This window comes from Lithobates pipiens, unplaced genomic scaffold (assembly GCF_037356315.1).
Source record: "Lithobates pipiens isolate NorthernLeopardFrog02 unplaced genomic scaffold, aLitPip1_a1.2 Scaffold_18, whole genome shotgun sequence".
Lineage (NCBI taxonomy): Eukaryota > Metazoa > Chordata > Amphibia > Anura > Ranidae > Lithobates > Lithobates pipiens.
In genome coordinates this window covers 48,276,766-48,302,509 of record NW_027507758.1, presented here as the reverse complement: position 1 = coordinate 48,302,509, position 25,744 = coordinate 48,276,766, and the positions used below count along the sequence as shown (strand labels likewise).

General features: G+C 41.4%; 1 protein-coding gene across 1 annotated transcript in view; it reads left to right on the top strand.

The window, feature by feature from the left end:
- Positions 1-25,744, top strand: part of CAMKMT (calmodulin-lysine N-methyltransferase) — a 662,536-nt gene that overhangs the window by 598,426 nt on the left and 38,366 nt on the right. Inside the window, exon 10 of the mRNA XM_077485659.1 lies at positions 4,592-4,723. Within this exon, the coding sequence (XP_077341785.1) occupies positions 4,592-4,723 (132 nt within the window). The remainder of the gene's footprint in view (positions 1-4,591; positions 4,724-25,744) is intronic.

The window sequence follows — 25,744 nt, the reverse complement described above, 5'->3', positions numbered from 1 at the left end:
GCCCAAACCTCAACTTTACACAGCAGCTGAAGATGTTTCTTCACCAAATCTATAGAAGCAGCTTTGGATAAATTACTGCTGTTCACAGACCTTTAACAGTTAAAGATTGGGAAATCCAAACTTTAAATATCTCTATTGTATGTTTTATCCTCAATGAGGGTGAAGAATAACATGAAAATCTGAAACTTTCAGTAATACATATTAACTATTTACTGGTTTGCAGGGTTGATTCATATACAGATGGTCAATGACTGATAGAAAAACACTTTGATACCTTTTAAAATATTATTCTTATTTTTGGTTAAATCCGCTCTCCTCTGTCTGTAACTCTAAGCTTGAGTTATGAGCTAGACGCTATGGCTTCAATCCCCAGAGTGTTTAAGAGATGGGCACAGAAATCACTTCTTCCACAGATTGAAATGGATGCAGCTTTTCCATAGTTCAATTCTGATCTGCTCAATACAATTTTTGTAGTGGATTCAATCTCCTCTAATGGGTTTTTGCTGAGACTCTCTGCCCAAGATTTTCTCTGCTATAATGCCAAGCACTATTTCCTCCCTTTGTTTAATTATATTTATTGTCTGGTGACCCCATACTTCAAGAATAATTGGGCTTCCATAGCACTCACTTCCAAATCCTGATGTTCGGGCACGTGACCTGAAGGTGAATACAGCCTACTCCTTATAACAATACAGAATATGTTCTCAAGCCTTTAGAATCAAGAGTATAAATGTATCATTCGGGAGGATATGTAAGGAAAGATTTATTTTCTATATAGCTACAGTCCTGGCTTTTATAACCAAACTTTTTTTTACTATTTTTACTGTGTAATTATTTTGGCATACATTATTATAAGAAAAGAAAATAGCTCCTTGTAAATTGGTAGTAGATAGAAAATGTAATTTTCTTCATGCTGGTAGATACACTGACCATTATTTATGCAGTTTAAGTGTTAATCACTATTTAAGCATGCCCTTTTGTGCTACCCAATATACAGTGCATTGAAAAAGTATTCATACAGTGCCTTGCAAAAGTATTCACCCCCTTGGCATTTTAACATAAGAAGTCCTGTTTGAAGTTTGTGAGAAGCCAATGAACTTTTTGGCCTAAAAGCAAAAACGCTGTGTGTGGCACAAAACTAACACTGCACATCAACCTATCACCACCGTGAAACATGATGGTGACAGCATCAGGTTGTGGGTATGCTTTTCTTCAACGGGGACAGGGAAGCTGGTCAGAGGTGATGGGAAGATTGTTGGAGCCAAACACAGGGCAATCTTAGAAGAAAGTCTTTTAGAGTCTGCAAAAGACTTGAGACTGGGGCAGAGGTTCACCTTCCAGCAAGACAACGACCCTAAACATACAGCCAGAGCTACAATAGAATGGTTTAGATGGCTGTATGTGTTAGAATGGCCCAGTCAAAGTCCAGACCTAAATCCAATTGGGAATCTGTGGCAAGACTTGAAAATTGCTGTTCATAAATGCTATCCATCCAATCTGACAGAGCTTGAGCTATTCTGCAAGGAAGAATGGGCAATAATGTCACGCTCTAGATGTGCAAAGCTGGTAGAGACAACCACAGAAGACTTGCAGCTGAAGTAGCAATGAAAGGTGGTTCTACAAAGTATTGACTGCTGAATACAAATGCACACCACAATTTTCAGATATTTATTTGTAAAAAAATTTGAAAAACATTTAACATTTTAACTCCACGTTACAATTATGTGCCACTTTGTGTTGGTCTATCACATAAAATCTCAACAAAATACATTTAAATTTTTGGTTGTAACGTGACAAAATGTGGACAATTTTAAGGAGTGTGAATACTTTTTTAAGGCAGTGCATATTTTTGCTGTAAATTTGCCTTTATGAAGACTTTCTGAGAAATAGTTTAATTTTGTAGTTTTTGAAAGGTAGTCACTGCCACGTGATAAATCGTGCCCTGTCCTTGTGGTTCCCATAACTTTTATTCTATGGATGATCTACTTATTCTTTAGTAAATTGTACTAGAAAGTTGCCTTTGATCTTGATGCCCTTCTTCGCACCCAATAACCCTGGAAGTGGATACGTTGATCTGCATATACACCTACAGAGTTAAGTAGGTTAGCCACAGGCTTTTACAACCACAGTTTAAGCAGGAATCATATCCAAACGGAGAGTACAAACATGCTTTTTTTTTAATTGTTTTTGCTGGTAATGGAGACGAACTGCGATTTTTTTTTTTTTTAGCTGGACTGCGACGGACAAATCTGACCCCAAATGACACTTTTTGGGGACCAGTGACATTATTACAGTGATCAGTGCTATAAAAATGCACTGATCAGTGTAAAAATTACACTGGCGGGGAAGAGGTTAACACTAGGAGGCGATCAAGGGGTTAACTGTGTTTCCTGGTTGTGTTCCAACTGTAGGGGGGGGGGGGTGGGCTCACTGGGACATGACAGATATAACTGTTCCTGATCACTGGGAGCAATATATCTCTGTCATGTCATTAAGCAGAACAGGGAATTGCCTTGTTTACATAGGCAGTTCCCTGTTCTGCCTCTGTACACAGTGATCGCGGGTCCTAGGCAGACATCTGTACAGGTACGTCGGTTCGCGCAGGGGAGCTGACCTGCCACAGTGGTTAATTTACTAGGCAAATAGGCTGTTAAAAAAAGGAGTGTGGGCTTTAAGAAAAAAAAATCCATCATACTCACCTAGTTGGATGTAGTATCAGTCCCCCGTCATCTCTAAGACAGAAAACCAAGTGATCAAAGACTGCTGATCACTCGATTCTCAGTCTTTAAAGAGCAGAGTGATGGTGACTGTTAGCACCGACTGCTCTGCCCCACCAGGCTTTGGAGGGGGCAGGAGCGGCTGGTTCAGGTTCTCAGCAGCGTACTGAGAGCCCGAGTCAGCTGCCGGTCAGACATATGGGTGGGTCCACAACATTTTTGTCGGGATCCCTGCAGAGCCTGGACCAGCTCTGTGACATCAGCCAACAGCGGATTTTAGCCCACTGTTGGCTGAATCTGTGTCACAGGAGTGCAGAACTAAGTGTCCTCCTGTGACCCGCAGGAGAAGTATATTCACAATAGCTTTGACCCTGCTTCTCCTTTAACATTACAAGGGAATTTTAATTTGCAAGGGAATTTTACCTTAGCTTAGTGATTAAGGTGAAGCTTTGCTGACATTTATCATCCGGTCATGTGCAAGCACAAATACTATTTCCTTGCATGCAAATGGGTATTCATTGCAATGTGAATCTTCACCACTTTCAATAACCTTAGGAAAAATTAACTTTCAAAGTGCAAATTACATTGCAAAGTGAACAGCTAATGTGTCTTTAGTAAATCAACCCTAAAGTACTTGAGCTAGTTTACTAGTCTTTTTTTAAAATGAGAGATCGGCAGTGGCAGCCTCAATTTTCTCTCAGGACAGGCTTTTCTTCAAAGTGTTACTAAACCCACTACAGTAAAATCAATCTGTATATGCAGTAAAACATGATACTTATACTCACCGTGGAACCTAAGGGTTTTAATCCTCCACATTTTGCAAAAAGGCTGTTTGAGCCTGTCTTATCTGATCCAACCCTTCTTCCACTGTCTCTAATCCATCTCCTGATAAGACAGAGCCTTTGGAGTCACTCTGCACATGCTCAGTGTGGTGTGTATTGCTAGAAAGGTTTTCTCCCTGTTTTTTCATGGGAGGGTGCATGCGATCAGGACAGAGCCAATCAGCACTGTCCAGACAGAGGGTCAGGGATCCTGCAGCCTCATAGGACAGTCATTGTAGAATGAAAACTCCTCCAAAAGCTTTAACCAGACACTGATAGAAGTCGCAAGACTGCTATATACTGCTGATGAGAAAGGGTATTTAGCAGTTTACGTTTACTAAAATAATTTCATTTCTATGTTCTGTATACTGTGGGAGACCGCATATAGTGAATGGAGGGTCCTGGGTTTAGTAACACTTTAAATCGGCCATTCTCAACCGGGGTTCCATGGAACCCTGCATTTCTCCAGAGGTTGCCTGAGGTTCCGCAAGCTGTGGCTGATTGCCCTCCCATTTAATGGTGCCTGCATATTCGGGGGCTAGTGCCATTTGGCAGAGCCATCAGAATGACAACAATGATCTTTTTTTTTTAGCTATCTGTAAGTTTGATATTGTAGAGGGGGCATTCTTCCTACTGAGCATCAATGTTAGGGACATTCTTCTCACTGACCACCGATGTAAGGAGCTTTTCTGCAGCTGAACACCAATGTAAGTGGCATTTCCCTACTTACTCCAATTAATTGGAGCAGGTGTTCCACGAGACCTGAAAATTATTTTATAGGTTCCTCTGGGGTAAACGGTTCAGAAAGAATGCTTTAAATGAATAGCTTTTCTTACAAACCAATTGGCTACAATCTCATAAATATTTTAAATTTAAAATAAAATATAAAATAAGCCCAGTCCTAGCTTGGGTGGAATGTGTCTTTTATAACAGCTTACCACCTGAATGCAACCATTTAAGAGTGTGCTTTGCAGTATTCTAATTGTAAAGCTATTTGCCCACCAACTTGCTTCTAGTATATTTATTTATTTTTTTCCTTCTTTATCCTTCCAGGGAAAAGCAATGGTATTTGCTCCTCGGAGAGGGAACACTTTAAACCAGTTCTGCAATCTAGCAGAGGCGGCTGGCTTTTCTATCCAAAGACATGAAAATTACGATGAGTATATTTCCAACTTCCACTCCAAGGTTGGTTCTCTGCTTGCGACAGATAATACTTTAATCCACATTGCATTTTGAAGAGATCATGGTCTTTTTGGCAGGTAACAAACGTTTGATTAAAGCCGTCCTAAGGTGTGCTGCTACTCAAGCGCTATTTTTATATGTGATTAGTTTTTGCTGTTAAACCGTCCTTTATCTCCGCACGTCTAGCAGGTTTTAACCGAAGGATCTTCTATTGGAGTTACCATAGTGAAAAAAAAAAAGTCATCTTGCTGCATTATTTGTTGGAGGCATTGTGTACGGCACATATAAGCCCCGAATCAACAAGCTTGTAAAATGACTATAAACAAATGTTAGGCTAATCTAGCGGCAGTATGTGTTGAAACAAACAGAAGGCCGATGTCTAATTGTGTTATATCATAACTTAAATCCTTATCGCGGCAAGCTTTATGGCTGGGTTAGTTGGCAGATTCGAAGTGCTAAATCTCAAACAGCATTTCACAGCTGTGAGGTTAGATGTCAGATTGAGGAGCCACAAGATTTAGGTCAAAAGCACTTATCTGTGATTTCTAAGCTTGCTTACATAAAGCCCCTGCTATCAGTGCTCTTCTCATCATTATATATAGGTATATAAAACAGAAAGCCATGTTAGTGGTAAAATCAGAAGCTTAAAATATATATATAGCTAAAAATATAGCATGCCTAGAAACTTACTTTTTTTGTACTGACTAGGTGTGCATGTTACATTTTACAAAATGTAAATGAACGTTGTGTTATTTGCATTCACTTATGTTGCACCAACAAATTCAGTGCTTTAGAAAAACCATGGACTTTGCACATCTTTCCTTTCCCAGGAAGAGCTTACTATCCAGTGTACACTATACATGGATATTCTATAGCAGTGGTAGTCAGTGTAGAAGATTTAGGGGTATCATTAATCCCCGTTATATCACCAAAGGGTTGTTTATGATATTCAGCATATGTAATCAGGGCCGCTGATAAGGCAGTGCAACTGGTATTGTTGTACTGGACCCATGCCTCATCAGCTAAACAAGTGGGGCCCGGGCAGCTTTATTGTGTTCATCTCTGCCTAAATTAATAATTGGATTTTATTAGACCACACCCCCCCGCTCCAATTTTTACCAGGGCTTAAATTACATTTCCCTGGGCCCCAACAGGTCAACAGGGAGGCTCAGCAGGTGAGAGTAGAGGGGGGACTTTTTTCTTTCATATTCGGGGGTTGGCAAATAAAGTCAGTGCCGCAGTTCTGCTGCAACCCAGAGGGAGTGGGGATGTGGGCGGGGTGGGGAGGGCATCATCAGGAAGGCTGTACGGGGCCCCATAATTTCTAAAAGCAGCCCTGTATGTAATGCTACAGAAGACTTATGACTATATTATAGGAGACTGCGGACATGCTACAGAAGACAGAGAAAAGAAATATCACCGCTCCAGGAGGGTCATCTAATAACAATGATCTTCACCTAGTTAAAGAAGCCACAGGTGCTGGCAATGCATATAGCGATGAATGGAAAATGGTTCTGGACAGCTGCACTCTGAAAAAAGCTTTTTTATTCAAAAAACACGAAATCCAAAATGACATGTCACAGCAGAACAGGAAACCTGACCACAGTGTTTTTCTGAATAAAAAGGATTTTTCGGAGTGTGGCTGTCCAGAACCATTTTCCATTCATGCTACAGAAGACAGCCAGAGACTGTGGTCCTGTTACAAGAGACTCGATGTATGCTGCAAGAGACAAACAGATATGAAGACATGTCATACTAGACCAGGGGTGGCCAACCAGACGAAGACCAAGAGCCACATTTTTTACCGAGTTACCGCAAAGAGCCACATCATACGCATGGGCACACATGAACATCACCCCATCCCTTCCTCATACACACATACTTTTGCTCAGCTGGATTTATTGTAAATGTCACACACTGTTTTAACACTACAAAGACCACAGGTCAGTAATCTTCCTTTGAAAGTACATCCATGTGACAGAAGACAGCAGCTCATCTAATTTCCAAAATACAAATTGTCTTACAAACAGTGAACTGGTCAGGATAACAATAAACAGTTAATGGGTCATCTAGCCTGAACTAGCAGTGAATTCTTCCAAAAAACATCACAGAAAGCATGCAGCACACACAGAGCTCTGGATAAATAAGTGAAAAGAAGCTGAAATGGTTAACAGCCAGCAGTGTGTCACACTATCAAAAGACAGAGAATGTGCTGAGCAGATCTTATCAGTGTTCAGGTGAAAGGTTATTAAAAAAAAAAAAAAAGTACAGAGCAAGACAGAAGGAGAAGGGAGGACAGATCAGTAACCTGCACACTTGTGGCCATACCTTTTTGTATCTCATCGGCTTCAGATACAGCGTGTTTCTCCTTCCTCTGCCCCCCTTCAGCCTCACTCCAGCGCCTATGTATTCAAATGTGGCGGGCTGGGGACACTACATGCTGATTGGCTGTTGATGTGTGGGAGGAGCGGAGGAGTGCAGAGACTCGGGCTGCCTGTCACCGCAATGAAACAGCCCGAACCAGCCCGAAGAGCCGCAGGAAACCGATCAAAGAGCCGCATGCGGCTCGAGAGCCGCGGGTTGGCCACCCCTGTACTAGACCATCCTTTCTTAAACTTTTGATCACAGAGGAACCCTTAAAATTACTTTCTGGTCTCAGTGAACGCCTGCTAAAAAATGACTATACTATCTACAACTCATGATATGTTAGTGTGATGGACAGTGGGAAGAATGCTCCATACACTTGTGGTCATTGTGACAAATTTCCCCCTTACAGATAGCTAAAAAGATCAATGATGTCAGTGGTAACCTATATGAGAGGCAGAAATTGCTCATTGCTCATGCCCTACAGTCCCCCTAAAATTGCTTCACTACATCTTTCTAACAATGAGATCCATTATAAATGCTGAGAGAAAAATATACATGGGGGTGATTACTAAAGGCAAATGGACTGTGCACTTTTGCAAGTGCAGTTTCTCCAGAGCTTGGCAAAAAAGGAAGAGCTTTGCCTGAAGTGTATTAGAAACTGTACACACTGTATTAGATACTGTGTACACTGCCTACACTGTATTAGCAACTGTACAACGGCTGCACTGTATTGTATACTGTGTACACCACCAGAAGGGTAGTAGAAACTGTAAACACTATATTAGATACTGTGTACACCACCTGCACTGTACAAGAAACTGTACTTTGGCTACACTGTATTGTGTATTGTGTACACCACCAAAAGTGTAGTAGAAATTGTACACACTGTATTAGATACTGTGTAAACCACCAGAAAAGTAGTAGACACTGTACTATGGCTGCACCGTATTGTGTACTGTGTACACTAACAGAAGTGTAGTAGAAACTGTACACACTATGTTAGATACTGTGTACACCGCCTGCACTGCATAAGGAACTGTACTTCGGCTGCACTATATTGTGTACTGTGTACACCAACAGAAGTGTAGTAGAAATTGTACACACTGTATTAGATACTGTGTACACCACCAGAAAAATAGTAGAAACTGTACTACGTCTGCACTGCATTGTGTACTGTGTACACCACCAGAAGTGTAATAGACACTGTACTTTGGCTGCACCGTATTGTGTACACTAACAGAGGTGTAGTAGAAACTGTACACACTGTATTAGATACTGTGTACACCACCAGAAAAATTGTAGAAACTGTACTACATCTGCACTGTACTGTGTACACCACCAGAAGTGTAATAGTAACTGTACACACTGTATTCAATACGGTGTACACTGCCTCAAGTGTATTAAAAACGGTACACCACCAAATGCACTGTAGATATAGGCTACACTGGATGCAGAGTATATATATATATATATATATATATATATATATATATATATAGTATCTCACAAAAATGAGTAGTACACCTCTCAAATTTTTGTAAATATTTTCATGTGACAGCACTGAAGAAATTACACTTTGCTACAATGTAAAGTACTGAGTGTACAGCTTATATACCCTTGTAAATTTGCTGTCCCCTCAAAATAACTCGACACACAGACAATAATGTCTAAACCCTTGGCAACAAAAGTGAGTACACCGCTGAATGAAAATGTATAAATTGGGACCAAAGTGTCAATATTTTGTGCGGCCACCAATATTTTCCACCACTGCCTTAACCCTCTTCTGCTTGGAGTTCACTAGACCTTCACAGGTTGCCACTGGAGTCCTCTTCCACTCCTCCATTATGACATCACGGAGCTGGTGGATATTAGAGACCTCCGCCTTCCATTTGAGGATGCCCCACAGATGCTCAATAGGGTTCAGGTCTGGAGACATGCTTGTCCAGTCATCACTTTTACCCTCAGCTTCTTTAGCAAGGCAGTGGTTGTCTTGGAGATGTTTAGGGTCCTTATCATGTTGGAATATTGCCCTGCAGCCCAGTCTCTGAAGGGAGGGGATCATGCTCTGCTTCTGTATATCACCTGTACATGTTGGCATTCATGGTTCCCTCAATAAACAGTAATTTCCCAGTTCCGGCAGCACTCATGCAGCCCCAGACCATGACACCCCCACCACCATGCTTGACTGTAGGCAATAGGGATGAGCCGAACACCCCCCGGTTCGGTTCGTACCAGAACTTTCGAACGGACCCCACGTTCGTTACGAACGTTAGAACCCCATTGAAGTCTATGGGACTCGAACGTTCGAAATGGAAAGTGCTAATTTTAACGGCTAATATGCAAGATACTGTCCTAAAAAGGGTTTGGGGACCTGCCTCCTGCCCCAGGGGACATGGGTCAATGCCTAAAATGTTTTTAAAAATGACCGTTTTGGCGGGAGCACTGATTTTACTGACAATGAAAGTGAAAAAAAAGTGAAATATTCCTTTAAATATGGTGCCTGGGGGGTGTCTGTAGTATGCCTGTGAAGTGCCACGTGTTTCCCGTGTTTAGAACAGTCCCTGCACAAAATGACATTAAACGGAAATAACACCATTTAAAACTGCTTGCGGTTTTAATGTTATATCTGGTTCCTGCAATATGGTTGAAAATCATTGAGAAAAATGGCATGTGTAGCCCTCCCTGCCCATAACCAGCCTATTTGGGTCTTGTACGCATATTAAGGGGAACCCTGTACCCATATTAAAAAAAGGAAATGCGTGTGGCCCCCAGGCCCTATATACTCAGAACAGCAGTATACAGGCGGTGCAAACAAGACAGGGACTGTGTAGGTTTGTTGTGTTAAGTTGAATCTGTTTGTAATTTTCAACTGGTACATTTTTAAAGTGTAGCTCCAGTCAAAAAAACTATTTTTAAGCTTTTTGGAAAACATAGGGAAGGGTTATCACCCCTGTATAATTTGTTTTGTCGTCCATCTTTTTTCATCTCACTTGCTGCTGTCTCCTTGCGTTTGCAAGTAGGAGATGTTTGTAAGTTGGATGTTTGAAAGTAGGGGCCTGCCCTATATGCTCTGCAGAAATGGCGGAACAAGGTGTTGGTTTTGCCACAACATTGTAAGCCCTGAAAGTGACTCTTAGTGGGCGCTGGAGCGCCCTGCTGTGAACGATTATATCAAGAATTGTATTTACATGCCATTGTTGAACAGTGGTAGAAAAATTGACCTTTGGTGGTTGTGGTGCTGGTGCCACAACACTGCATCCTCTTCCATATACTCTAGTTTTTTTTGCTGGAATTAGCCCTGCTGCAAAGCATTGCATCAAAAATTGTACTTAAACGCCCCTGTTAAACAGGGGCAGAAAAATTGGGCCTTAGGCTGAGGTGAATATCGCGGTGTATACTGCGGTCAGGGCACACAGACAATAACCAGAAAACAGCAGAGATAAAGGGGTATATACAGATGTATACTGTGCTGTGCTGGAGGCACACACAACTTCCAATAACTCCTGCAGATGGCAATTGGGCTCAAATAGAGAACAGCTATGTAGGTGGATTATAGCGGTATGTACTGGGTACAGAGCACGCAGACAGCACGCACTATCTCCTAACACTACTGACTGCAAGCTCTATTATTAAAGATAGATCACTAGCTATATAGGTGAGGTGAATATCGCGGTGTATACTGCGGTCAGGGCACGCAGACAATAACCAGAAAACAGCAGAGATAAAGGGGTATATACAGATGTATACTGTGCTGTGCTGGAGGCACACACAACTTCCAATAACTCCTGCAGATGGCAAGTGGGCTCAAATAGAGAAGAGCTATGTAGGTGGATTATAGCGGTATGTACTGGGTACAGAGCACGCAGACAGCACACACTATCTCCTAACACTACTGACTGCAAGCTCTATTATAAAAGATAGATCACTAGCTATATAGGTGAGGTGAATATAGCGGTGTATACTGCGGTCAGGGCACAGACAATAACCACTACACAAGAGCAAGATAGGAAATCAGCCAAAAACGATCGGTGTGTACTGTGTTGAAGGTACACAGAACACCCACTGCTTCAGATGCCAACACACTACACGAGGCCGCCTCAATGGCGGCCTTATATAGTGTGGGGCGTGCACTACACAGCCTGAGCTATGATTGGCCACAGGCATCCTGCCTGTGGCCAATCATGGCTCTCCTCGCTGCTGGCGCTGCGATTGGCCAAGCATGCGGGGTCACAGTGCATGCTTGGCCAATCATGAGCCAGCAATGCACTGCGCCATCGCAGTGCATTGTGGGCCGTGAGCGCCACACGAATTTTGACGCGAACGGACCAAGAGTTCGGATTTCGCCGAACGGACGAACAGCCAATGTTCGAGTCGAACGTACGTTCGACTCGAACACGAAGCTCATCCCTAGTAGGCAAGACATACTTGTCATTGTACTCCTCACCTGGTTGCCAACACACACGATTGACACCATCTGAACCAAATAAGTTTATCTTGTTCTCATCCGACCACAGGACATGATTCCAGTAATCCATGTCCTTAGTTTGCTTGTCTTTAGCAAACTGTTTGCTGGCTTTCTTGTGCATCATCTTTAGAAGAGGCTTCCTTCTGGGATGACAACCATGCAGACCAATTTGATGCAGCGTGCGGTGTATGGTCTGAGCACTGACAGGCTGATCCCCCACCCCTTCAACCTCTGCATCAATGCTGGCAGCACTCATACGTCCATTTCCTAAAGACAACCTCTGGATATGACACGGAGCATGTGCACTCAACTTCTTTGGTTGACTATGGTGAGGCCTGCTCTGAGTGGAACCTGGCCTGTTAAACCGCTGTATGGTCTTGGCCACCGTACTGCAGCTCAGTTTCAGGGTCTTGGCAATCTTCTTATAGTTTAGGCCATCTTTATGTGGAGCAACAATACTTTTTTTCAGATCCTCAAAGGGTTCTTTGCCATGAGGTGCCATGTTGAACTTCCAGTGACCAGTATCAGAGAGTGAGAGCGATAACACCAAATTTATCACACCTGGTCCCCATTCGCACCTGTGACCTTATAACACTAACGAGTCACATGACATCGGGGAGGGAAAATGGCTAAGTGGGCCCAATTTGGACATTTTCACTTAGGAGTGTACTCACTTTTGTTGCCAGCGGTTTAGATATTAATGGCTGTGTGTTGAGTTATTTTGAAGGGACAACAAATGTACACTCTTATACAAGCTGTACACTCACTACTTTGTAGCTAAGTGTCATTTTCTTTAGTGTTGTCACATGAAAAGTATAGTTCCAAAAATGTGAGGGGTGTACTCACTTTTGTGAGAATATATATATATATATATATATATATATATATACATGGGACTGAGTGTATGTATGTATGTATACACTGCCTGCACACTGACTGAAAATCGAGTAAGCACTGAATATATAGTCTATGCTAAATGCAGAGTATATATATATATATATATATATATATATATATATATATATATATATATATATATATATAATCTCAAATACACTGTCACTAACTGAATAACCTGCCTGCTTAATCTAAATCAAGCTATCTCTCTGTCCACGCCAACAACCCTCACATGGCCGCTGTGTAAGCAGCCTTATATAGTGTGGGACATGGACTTAGTCCCCCTGAGCCATGATTGGCTAAAGGCACCTTGCGTGTGTCTGGCTATCTGAATGACAAGTCTACTTTAATGTGCAATACTTTTTTAAGCTGTCTGTATGACGAATCCACTTTATTACTCAACACGTTTTGAGTAGGTATAACAAGAATATTGAAATGCAGGTTTCACTGTGAGGTTTTTAACATGAAAACAAAGCGTCATATTGATTTGCTCTTATTTTTGCTTAAGAGAAGCTTATATTTATCTTCAATCTTTCATGCTCGACATATAAGATATAAGAACTGTACATTTACAACCACAAGCTGTAGTAATGGCAATCCAAAATATATACAAACCTTTCTAACACCTAAGGGGGTTATTCACTGAAATATACCAGCCGTAAGCAGTTCATAGGAGCCTTTTAAGTTAATGGCCGTTAACAATTGCTAATAGCTACTGTAGTTCATTGAATAACCAACCACAGTGGTGTGGATAGAAGTATAGATTTTTATGCTGTTTAAATTCTGCATTTATTAAATATTTATCTGTCTATAAATATTTTTTTACTTTCTTATCCAATCGGAAAGTCTTCTGGCTGCAGATTGCATATGGCTGCAGTTCAGGGCAGGATACAATTATTAGATACAGAAAACAATTGATTCCTGGAAGCAAGCACTTGGCAATGATGTCCTTGATAATTAGATTTTCTATGTTGTCATTAATTCATGAAGCCAAATGCCAATACACAATTATCAATAGGGCCTCTTGTTCTAAGTGCATTTTGTAAACAGTATCCATGCGATGTCAGATATTATCACTGGAATAACATTAATGTAACAGTAGAATATTTCATGTTAAGTTTAAAGTGTGTATTAGGGCAAAATAAAAAAAAAGATTTAGCACATCTCTGTATGTAAATTTTACCAAGGTTTATGCCTTTAAAATCTCTGCGAGTTCACAAAAATACCCCAAATTTTTTTTTATCCAAGGATAAGAGGTCTTTTTTTACATGCACCACCTCCCCATAATCGAAATATTGAAAAGAGAAAAGTGAAAGTGGAAGTTTTAAAGTGTAAAATTAATCAAATTGAGAAGAATATCAATTTCAAAAATGTTATTTAAAAATGTATTATATTAAAACCAACACATGAAATTTATATGGTCATTGTACAAAAGTTTGTCCGCCTCTGTTGCAGCCGCTCGCCCGGTTTGATCCCTGCAGGACATGGTTTTTATGTTTCAGGGGATTATTTCCTCCCTTGGCAATGGCTGTCGGTTTGGATCCCTCCTGCCCTGTTGGTATCTCATTGGTATAGAGAAAAGGAAATTCATATTTTGCATTGAGGAAGTGGTTATCTAGATCATACAGCCTCTATCAAGTTACATACCACTCTTTGAAATAATTTCCATCATTGACACGATTATGCAGTGTTTTTTTCCTATTTCTTTAACCATTTGCTGAAACAGGGTTTAATTACGGAATTCACCCCCTCTATGACACACTGATACTTTGACGGGCAGCCTGGTGGTCTGAATAGTCCTCTGAAGCTGTGCTTGCATTTGAATGATACTCCTGTTTTTCAGTGCGTTCTTGTCTGCTCGTTTCTGATTTTCAGATTGTTCTCAGGTTCTTTCCGATTTTCAGTGCGTTAGTTTGTTCTGACCAGCTGACTGTTTTCAAACCATGTTGCAGGTATGTTCTTGTCGTAGAGTTTGTGCTGTGCTTGGGCTTGGTGTTGGAGTTCTTGCTTTGACCCAAGTCCAGTCCATAAACAGGGCAAGCAGGAGTTCATGGACGAAGAATTGGTTGCTCCAGTGTGACCAACTCTGGCACATGCCTTTTTTGCGGGAGATCCAGGAGAATAATCCTGATGATTTCAGGAATTATCTCCGGATGGCGGACCCCATTTTTCACCGTCTGTTGGCTTTGCTGTCCCCTTATACTGTATTATGAAGCAGGAAACCTGCATGCGGCAAGCCATCACCCCTGAACAGAGGCTCGTCGCCACCTTGCGGTACTTGGTGATGGGGAGAAGTCTCCAGGATATCAAGTTTATGACTGGATTCTCCCCCCAGGCTCTAGGAATCATTATTCCAGAGACCTGTTCTGCCGTTATTCAGGTCCTGCAGAAGGACTATATTAAGGTAAGTGTTATCCTTTAAGATCACATTCTATGTATATAATGTTTGCTAATGTATTGTATTTATTTAATCATTCCTTAATTACCATGATTGTAATATGCTGTGAATGTCCTCATGCATGCTGGAAGCTTTAAATGCTCCTTTTTTTCCTTCATGCATATTTGCCTTCACTAACCTCCCCAGCATGCCTGGGCCCATACACACCTAGCCTAGTCACTTAACAATATATTTTGTCAGCTCCATTGTATTGCTTACCCTAAACACCCCCTAAAATGTGTCCAAATGTTTTATTGTTGTCCTTAAATTCAGGCAGAGTGCAAGAGGCTTTTTTTGGGGCCCAAACTCATTTGGAACCCTCCCTCCTCCCCAACCACTAAAGCCGCGTACACACGGGCGGACTGTCTGCCCAACTTAGTCCGCCGAAACACATTTCAGCGGACAGTCCGCTCGTGTGTGGGCTTCAGCTGAGTTTTTCAGCGTGCAGTCTGGCGGACTAAGTATTTCGGAATTTCCGTAATATTGTCCGTCAGACTTTGGTTTCAGCGGACAATCCGCTCGTGAGTAGGCTAGTTGGACGGACTAAGTATGGCGCATGCTCAGAAAGGATTTACACGGCGGAAGGTTGCATTGCTGTGTATTGGACGTCCTATTTCTAGTCCCGTCGTACGTGCTGTACACGTCATTGCGCAAGCTTTCGACTGACTGTTTGTTCATCGTGTGTGGTCAAGTCCGTTCATTCGAAAGTAGGACAGACTGTCCGTCGGATTGTCTGACGGACTAAGTTGGCCATACAGTCCGCCCGTGTGTACGTGGCTTTAGTCAGCCAATACCAATCCTCTATCTACTGACTTTGCCAAACCCATACATACTAAACCTACCTCTTTTGTGTTCAGATTTATGGATGAATTCACCAAAGTATGTAGTGCAAGGGCCTGCCTGAATACTTTCAAATGGTTATGTTTCAAGTTTTTTTTCTCCTAATATCTTCATAGGTAATTGTAGAATGTAAAAATGTGCTTCAATTTGTACAGCGTGTATTTATAATTTTGTATTATGACACTTATTACCTGTCCAGTATGCTGCTAATAGTGTAAGCAAGGAGGGTCTGGCCAAAGTAGCACACATTATTTATGCATTCAGCTCTCAATGAAGTGGAGATGGTTACCTGTCCAAAACACCCCCCTCTCCTAAAATTTTTACAATGGCCCATCAGAAGGGGTGATAAATGTACCTTATACTTTGTCTTGAAATACTAATTTCAAGAAATGTTATACTTATGTTGGCCAAGAATGTTTGTGTCTAATCTGCTTGCAATGTTTATGTGCAAAAGTAAAAAAAATGTTTTCTTGTTTGACTCCACAGTTTACTTCAAACCCACAGGAATGGCAGACTGTGGCCTCCCTGTTTGCCCAGCAGTGGGACTTCCCCAACTGCAGTGGGGCAATAGATGGGAAGCAAGTCTGCCTCGTCCTACCCCCCAACTCGGGGTCATACTATTATAATTATAAGGGGTATAATAGTATTGTGTTGTTGGCAGTGGTGTCGGCGACTTACAAGTTTCTGTATGTGGACGTGGGGAAAAATGGCCAATGTCGGATGGGGGAGTTATCTCCCAGACGGAGTTCTTCAGACAGCTCCAGAATGGCAGCTTGAAGTTGCCACTTCCTGAAGATAATGTGGCGGGACTCCCATTCGCCGTTCGTCGCGGATGAAGCTTTTGCACTGGGAGACCATCTTCTGCTTCTGAGGACCCTCACCCCGGACCAGAGGGTTTTTAATTACTGGCTGGCCAGAGCCAGAAGAGTGGTGGAAAATGCCTTTGGAATAATGGCCAGCTTGTTCCGCCTATTTATCACAGCTATCAACATGGCGGAAAATAAAATCACATAGTTCTTGCATGCTGCATATTACATAGGTTTTTGTGAACAAATGCATCAAACTATATGACCTTAGTTGAGACTGAGGCCGGCTTATTACCGGATCAAACAACTCTGATGGCTCTTGAACCTAACTGTCCTGGCTTGCTCCCCCAAAGCGCCAGTGAAGTTCGCCAAAAGTATCTAGAGTACTTTGCGGGTAGGGGGGGCCATTGATATGCCAGAGAATCTATAAACATTTTTAAAATAAAAACATTTTTTAGAAACTGAACTCATATATCATTTGATTTACTGCTTGTGTTTCTTATGTGTCTCCTAAGTTCTTCAATGGCCTTTTATTTTTGGCCATTTTCTTCAATAGTGCAAACGTAACTTATTTGATACATGAGGTGACAATCTCTTCTTCAGCTATTATGTTGTGGGTCTGCTACACACACTCACCTTGTTTTTGTTGTTAATGTATGTAATGCATTAATGATAAAAATAATCATCTTTTTCAACTCCATGATTTAATTCCTTGTAGTCCCTAAAATGGCCTGATTAGAAAAGCAGCAATGGTCGCCCATGGGACTTTAAATGAAGTGTTCATGCTGATCAGAAAGTAAACAAGTATGAGTAAAAAAGTAACAAAATTTATTTAACAATGGCATGCAACAAAGAACATGAGCATGGGTAGCAGGTAAAACAGCAACATAACATAATAGTCCTCTAGACATAGCCATAATAATATAACATCACAGATTATTAGTAGTACAGATATGCACGATACATCTCTAAGCCAACGCGTTTCGCGAGCTTTACTCGCATCTTCAGGGGCTGATGTGCATATCTAATATCTGTAACAACAAGTAGAATATATATTGGAGTATAACTTCTAATTTGGACACGAGCATGAAGCTTGAGCTGATCATCCCATACTTACTTGTCAGACAGTTGGCCTCGAAGGCTGATCCCAAAGAAGGGTCAGCGGAGTACATCTCCCCGGGAGCTGAATGGACGGAGACCACAGCATGGAGGACCGAGGCCAGGTACAGGGCAGGTTACTTGTTGTTGCAGATATTAGATATGCACATCAGCCCCTGAAGATGCGAGTAAAGCTTGTGAAACGCGTCGGCTAGAGGACTATTATGTTATGTTGCTGTTTTACCTGCTACCCATGCTCATGTTCTGTGTTGGATGCCATTGTTACCATTTAAATAAATGTTGTTACTTTTTTACTCATACTTGTTTACTCTCTGATCAGCATGAACACTTCATTTAAAGTCCCATGGGTGACTGTTGCTGCTTTTCTATGTAATTTAGGGATGGAGGTGTTTCACGTTCAGGGGACAGTATTCAGACTTTTTCTCTTTCTAAATGGCCTGATTGGGCCAAATTTCAGAGCACTCTGGGTGTTATTTACTAAATGCAAATCCGCTTTGCACTATAAGTGCACTTGCTGAAAGTGCACTGAAAGTGGATTTGCCTTTAGTAAATAACCCCCATTGTCACTGTAACTACACCAACTTACTCCAAAAACTGGTATTGAGCATTGAAAGAAGAAGCCACACATTAAGTATCAAACATTTTACTCAAAGCACATTCACATGTGCATTAAAAAAGGGTTTTGTAACATTTATGTTTGATAGTAGATATAGCCTTTTTTTGGCTAAACAGGCATGGCTAAAACCATAACATAAACAACTCAGGAACTTAGAACAGTTCAACTTTGATAAAGTGAAGGCAATATGAAACATTATTATGTCAAAACTGTGTTGATTTTTGCCTTCATCGGATGGGATGATGCCACCTCTGTAAAAGCCACATTTTGAATATGCACACAAATTAGGAGTCAAAATGTGGATTTCCCTCCTGATCCAATGCCTTATGTCAATATGTGCTAGCTCCCATTATGGAGGATCAATGGATGTGTTTCAATGTACAAAACACGTACATTGATATCCCGTGATGGCAGATAGCACATGTTGACACACTGTGTGCATCTTCAAAATTTGGCTTTCAAATTAATTACATTTTTTTTTTTAAATATAAAATACAACAAGCAACTTTACAATTTTTGTTGTTTTTAGATTCTGCCAAAAACATCAATGATGTTGGTCATTTTTTTTGGTGATTGATGTTTTGCTTGACCATCTCTAAATCATGATTGCACACCATGATCTCACCGGTGAGGATCTGTACACTTGCACTTTTGAAATGAGTTTCTTCTTCCACAACATCCACATCACCTAACAATAAAAAAACACACCATGTATTATACATATGCAGGCATCCATCTATTACCTGAAGCTGTGGTCTCAGACACTGGCCTGTTGTGGTCACTATTTAGCCCACTTCATGAACCTATCCCTCCACATCTTCTTCATGGTGTGTGGGGATTTCCCCTTCTTCATGAGTAGTGGGGTTTCTGGTGTCCTCAGATGTCCCGATTCTTTTCTCCCCATGTGAATAAAAAAAAGGTATACTTAGCACACAGAACTTTGAGGCAAGAAATAGGAATACGAAACATTGCATGAAAGTGTCGTACAATTGTCTGTTTTGAGAGTTCCAAGCTGAAAGCATGTAGTATCCACTGGAGCACCTGTGTGGGACACCCTAAAAATGGTGTTCTGGTGTCCCACACTTGTGCTCCTGCTTTCAGATGTGTAAACAGCTGCTGAGTGTACACTGAATCTAGTTTGCATTTCATTCTTTACAAACCCATCTAGACAACAATGTACTAAACTTATTTTAATACAAATAGGCATGAACAAATGTAGTTAACCTGCATCTTCCAAAAACATCATATTAGTGGGCAAACAAACGATGTTTACTATGAACGATTACTGTGTCCATGAACCTGAAACTTGCCATTTTTTAAACTGTACAACAGTAAAGAAAAGTACATGGAGCAGCACTAAAGTAATAATAATAATAGGAACACACGACAAATACTTACTTTTTTGCAGCACTTTCTTTCTTCTGTACTGATCTTGCTCCGTCAATTTCAGGTCTGACCAGTATTTCCTCACTTGCTCCTTGAAACCCCTTTCTCACATTTGGGTTGCTGTACGGTCCATACTTCCCATCATAGTCGGCCCTCTTCAAGATCTCCACCGTCTCTACAAAGGACATATTTGAGGCCTTATATCTCCTCCTGGATCGGGAACTGCTTTGCTCCGGGCTTTTGCCGATTGAGCCAGGTATAGCATCGTTCAACATATTTCTTGTCAAAAATTGAATGATGTTAACTAGATGTTATTATTGAGCACTGATTTCTTATTTAACAAAGTGGTTTACATATCAATAGACAATAGTAGCCAAAAAAAATTGGGACAAGAATGAAAAATGCTGGGGTCAGAATGATAGTCTTTTCTATTTGCTAACATTCAATTTGCAACAGTCATGAGCTCAAATCTGTGTGTGATTGATGACCAAAAAACTAAAACTATGTACCATTTTCATACACAGGAAAGTCTTAGCCAGGAGGAGGCCATGCAAAGTGGCAGCCAGGAGGTGGCCATGGAAAGTGGCAGCCAGGAGGTGGCCGTGCCCAGCAGCCTGACCGAATCCCATGTTCCTCCCCTCCTCCTTCCAACAAAAAGGACCAGGAGGGTGAAGAACCTGGAGGAGCCAGCAACTGTTTTGATTCGGCAGGCTACTGCGGTCCTCACAACAACCCCCGGTGGACCCGAGTCATATGGCTGTTGGACAGCCAGTAAACTGGAACAAATGGAGGAGGGACAACGTTTCATCTGTGAGGAGAGAATATGGGCCATATTACTCCTCCAGCAACACCTCCAACAACACAGCCACCCAACCCACCACAGCAGCCTGGAAGGAAGCGTGGAAGGAAGTGTTGAGAGTGATTGCCTCGGTTTGGTGTGGTCTGGCAAATGATACAGGCTGTGGTAAGACCACAGCCTGGGGACATATATGTCATCTGCTGCTTCTCCCGATCTCTTGGAGTCCTCGACCGTATTGTCGACCGTAAATTGACTCCTCAGGTTACAAATTTGGCCTGTCAAATAATTGATGTCTGCCCTTGGGTACAAAGGCTTCACCAATTCCAACTGTTTCTCCAGCATTGCCTTCCTCTTTAGTTTGTTAGGACCCCTAATAAATTAAATTTTTTGGTTTGGACAAATACTTGGCTATGTGTTTTACTTCAAAAAGGACAGTTTGTTTGTGAGTAGACAGGTACATTTCAAAAATACAAAGTCAAATTAACAAGGGACACCAACACCAACCAACCTATTTGAGGTAAAAAATACAAGATAATATTGGGTTTGTGGTGACTTGACACACAAAATGACAAAAAAAATATTATGGAGAGCACTAGAAAAAACAAAAAAAAATGTTATTCTGGAGATCTGGGGAATTTTTTTGAAACAAAAATGAGATCACTGTAAAAAATAAAAAAAGATTATTTTGGAGATCTTATTAAAAAAAAAAACTACAAAAACAAAGATTAGTCATGAGATCACGAGAAATACAAAAAAATCAGTTTGTCAGAAATCTGTGTGAATATCAGCAGCAAAGCAACTTCATTATTCTAGCATTAAGAGAATGAAGAAGTGAATGCGATGCATTGAAAGATTTAAAAATTTGCTGCGTGACGAATGTGCTATCTAAATTACGAACGCTAGTTTTAGAAGACTGAGCGCTTCCGTCTCATACTTGATTCTGAGCATGCGTGGACTTTTGTGCGTCGGACTTGTGTACCCACGATCGGACTTGTGTGCGGAAGTTCCAACAGCAAATGTTCGATGGAACATACACACATTCAGACTTTCCAACAACAAGCTCACATCGAACATTTCCAGGTGGAAATTCCGATCGTGTGTATGCAGCATTAGGGTCTGCACCCCACAGCCCAAACACACATGCATGTGTGTTAGCTACATATATATGTCCCCAGAATATTGATTCCCCTGCCGCCACAATGAAAGAAGTGCGTAAGCACTTCTCTTATGGCAAAGCTCCCCACCGACACACAGAGTAATAATGCTAATGCACACAAGATGGTTAAGGTGTGCCCAGGCACACCCTAACACCCTGTGCGCACGCCTATGGATTAGGCAAACATAAAATTTCCAAAGGTTCTCTATAACATAGCAGATCTTCACTTCATCCACTTGCTGTCAAAAATGTTTAGGAAACGTGGCCGCGTGGGTCTCCGCCCACCTGGCCACGTCACTCAATTACAGCACTCTGTAAATGCAAAACTGCAAGGTCTGGCAGCCTTTGCGGCTTTTGGCATGAAGTTTTCAATGAACTACCACAGCGCTGTGAGCACTGTGGTAGTTCATAATTCTTCATAATTTGGTTCATAATTCTTCCTGTCAGCATGTATCGGCTTCCTTGTACGAAGTGCGAGGAAGCAGATACACTGACAGGTCTGCAGGAGACCTGCATGGCATCAGCGATCTGCTAATCGCTGATACAATGGGTTCCTGCAAAAAAAAATAACAAACCTACATTTTTTTACCTTTCTTAGTTTTTCTGAAAAGGTGAACCTATCCTTTAAAGCCTAACTCCAGGCCACTAAGGTTCCTTCCTCGGGGCTCTTACATGAATACTGTGTCCTGTATTGACATAGGGATTGCTGGAAGGAAACCACATTGCTCAAAGGAGGACCAAGCATCCAATACACCCCAAAGTGTTGAATGCTGAAGATTTTGCAACCAATGGGGGTGGTGAAGACAGCAAAGATTGGTGGAGCGATATTTTCCTTTCCAAGGACGGGATGCCTTTAATTAACATATTTCAAATAGTGACGGTCACTAAAGTCTATTTTCATGTATGAGTCAAAGTATTGTACATTTATATCCATAAAACTTACTAAAGCTGACCATGAATCAAATGATTTTGCAAATAGAGAACAATATGAATAATAAAAAAAAAAAAAAATTACAGACTGCATTAAAGATCAAGGTAAAAAGCGTTCATAATCTGATTGGTAATGGTGTTTATCACTCTGTTATGTTTGATCCCAGACTTTGTTTTTTCTGTGTTTGCTGCGGATACAGTTAGAAGCTAAATGGAAAGTAGCATAATGGAAACTATCATGGTTTTGGGTCAGTTTTATTTGAGTTTTTTCACTTTAGAGGTTTTTTAACATTTACTTTATATATATTTATATTTTTTTTATTATTATATGTATATGTTGCGTCATAACAATTTTTTCCAATCTCAGAGATTGTCTTACTTAACATTCTGGTTATTAGTACATACCTTAGAAGTTACATATTCAGTATGACTGGTTGTCCATGGCTGGATATGCAGCAGGCAGACCGGTAAAGGCTAGGCAGACCAGAACTGTGGCAGACTGACATAGCAGCATAACCAGGAACCGCATGTGATTTGCAGATCAGAGCTGTAGCAGGCTGGAAGAGCAGATGCAGGGTCAGGCAGACCGGGTTGGTAACGTTCTGGCAGGTCAGCAGAGCAGCGTTAGTGAAGAGAGAAGAGAAGCCCAAAACAAGCCGAGTTTGGGGTGTCAAGCAGGCAGCGTTAGTGGGAACAAGCCGGATTAAGATCAGAGGTCAGCACAGATAACAGGTCAGAGCACACAGAAGCTGCAGACCAAACAGCAAAGAGTCTTTGGTACACTCACTTTAAATAGCCCCTTTGGCACCAATGTTGGTGACAGGCGCACGTGTGCGTGCTTCGACGCACCGTGAATATGCCTGCCTGCCATGCAATTCCTACTGCATGGCTATGCCTTTCCTGACATTGCCCCCCCCCCCCCCCCCCAGGCAACCTTCGAATGCCCAACTGGCTAATGTTCCATGGGTGGCTATGAAAAAAATCAAATCTGCTGCATGCACATTACTACTGGGTTCCCAAGATTCTCCTCCGGACCATAACCTCTCCATTTAATCAAATACTGTATTTACCCCCTTCTTTTCCTGCAGTCTATGATGGCCTTGACTTCAAATTCATAATTCAACACTTATAAGTGTTATATTATATTTGTGGCTAGGTTGCAAAACATATTTGGTTTTATGATTAGTCATATTAAATAGTATGTGTGAATGACCTTGATCAAATGTTCAGTAAAATATATACTCATCTAAAGTTTCTTGTGTATGAGTATGACATATAAGGTATCTTGGTATAGAATGTAATGAGAAGACAAAAATAGGCAAGTATCTACAGTACGTAGCCAGAGGAATAATACATATGGTATGTTTATATCCTGTTAAGTTTAGTGTAGTCTCAGTCATAATAAATATAGTTACTTAATGTAGTTAAAGTTTGGTAATATGTGTTCATGTTAGTAGATGTTTGGTTATATGACATTACATGATCAGCACATTACTTCAAGTATAGAGTGTTACATGTGGTCTTGTCAATCAAATGCCATATATGACTCTGAGCTAGTACCTTCTCCTGTATAGACATATTGCTGAAGTTAGCAGAAATGAATGTGTGCCATACAAGGTTCTAAGTTTTTGTGAGGTTAAGACGTTCACATGTAACATATAAAGCCAACGCTTCCATATTGAAGGGCAGACAGACACACACTTCACACACACACATTAGGAGAGATGACACAGACATATTTACACAAAGACTTTGACAAGTTGGCACAGCTGAATGCTCTCAGAAGTCTAAGAACGTAATTTCCTGCTTCTTCTTGGGTATGGCACCAGTGTGGAGGCAAACTACGGGCTTGACCTTTGTCAAAGACATTGTTAAAATCACGGTACTCTTCCAGCATGGAGGAGAGTGAAGAGGTGCACAGGACCTTGGCTACCTTCTGGAAGCACGTCTCACTGCATTGTGGTGACCAGGAGAGAACCTCAGCATGGAGCCAATCAAAAGAGGGCTTGTGCCTCTGTAACCAAGGATAACCAATAACCAGTGGAAACTTAGGTGAGGAAATAACTTGGAATTGGATTATCTCATGGTGAAGAGCCCCTATGACCATGGACAATGGGACCGTTTCATGAGTCACATGGGCAGGCTGTAGAGGTCTCCTGTCGAGAGCCTCAATGGCAAGTGGAGTGTCACGCAACTGCAGCGGAATCGAGTGCTTCGATACAAAGGAAGCATCAATGAACAGGCCTGTAGCTCTGGAGTCGATTAGAGCCTGTATCTCGATGGACAACTCAGCCTAAGAAAGGGTGGGCGAAATCAGGGGCTTATCCTTCTGGATAACTGAGAATGAAACAATGCCACCTAAGGTCTGTTCCCTGGACATGTAGGAAAAGACTTCCAAAAGTGACCTCCCTGGCCATAATAAAGGCACAATCTCTCCTTCCTCATCGCGTGCCAGACTCACGGGGGTCCTCATCGTGTGCCGGTCGGGACCCCCCGTGACTCTGGTCGCGGGTCCCGCAAACTCGATCGCCATGGGCATACCCGCGTTCGTCTCACGGGGAGGCTGAACGGAGAAATGCCATTGTAAACAGCATTTCCCCGTTCTGCTTAGCAACTAGTGATGCTGATCTCTGCTCCATGTGATTGGAGCAGAGATCAGTGTTCACTAAATGAAAGCCCAGCCCCCCACAGTTAGTAGCACACCCCTAGGAACACTTAACCCCTACACTGCCACCCATTGGTTAACCCCTTCACTGCCAGTGTCATTTACACAGGAATCACTTTATATAGCAGTGATTGCTGTATAAATGACAATGGTCCCAAAAATGTCCGATGTGTCCGCCAAAATGTCGCAGTCACAATAAAAATCACTGATCGCCGCCATTACTAGTAAAAAAAAATTATTAATAAAAATGCCATAAAACTATCCCCTATTTTGTAAACGCTATAACTTTTGCGCAAACCTATCAATAATCGCTTATTGCGATTTTTTTTTTACAAAAAATATGTATAAGAATATGTATTGGCCTAAACTGAGGGAAAAAATTTTTTTTTATATATTTTTGGGGGATATTTATTATAACAAAAAGTAAAAAATAATGCGTTTTTTTTTCAAAATTTACGCTCTATTTTTGTTTATAGCGTAAAAAATAAAAACCGCAGGGGTGATCAAAATACCACCAAAAGAAATCTCTATTTGTGGGAAA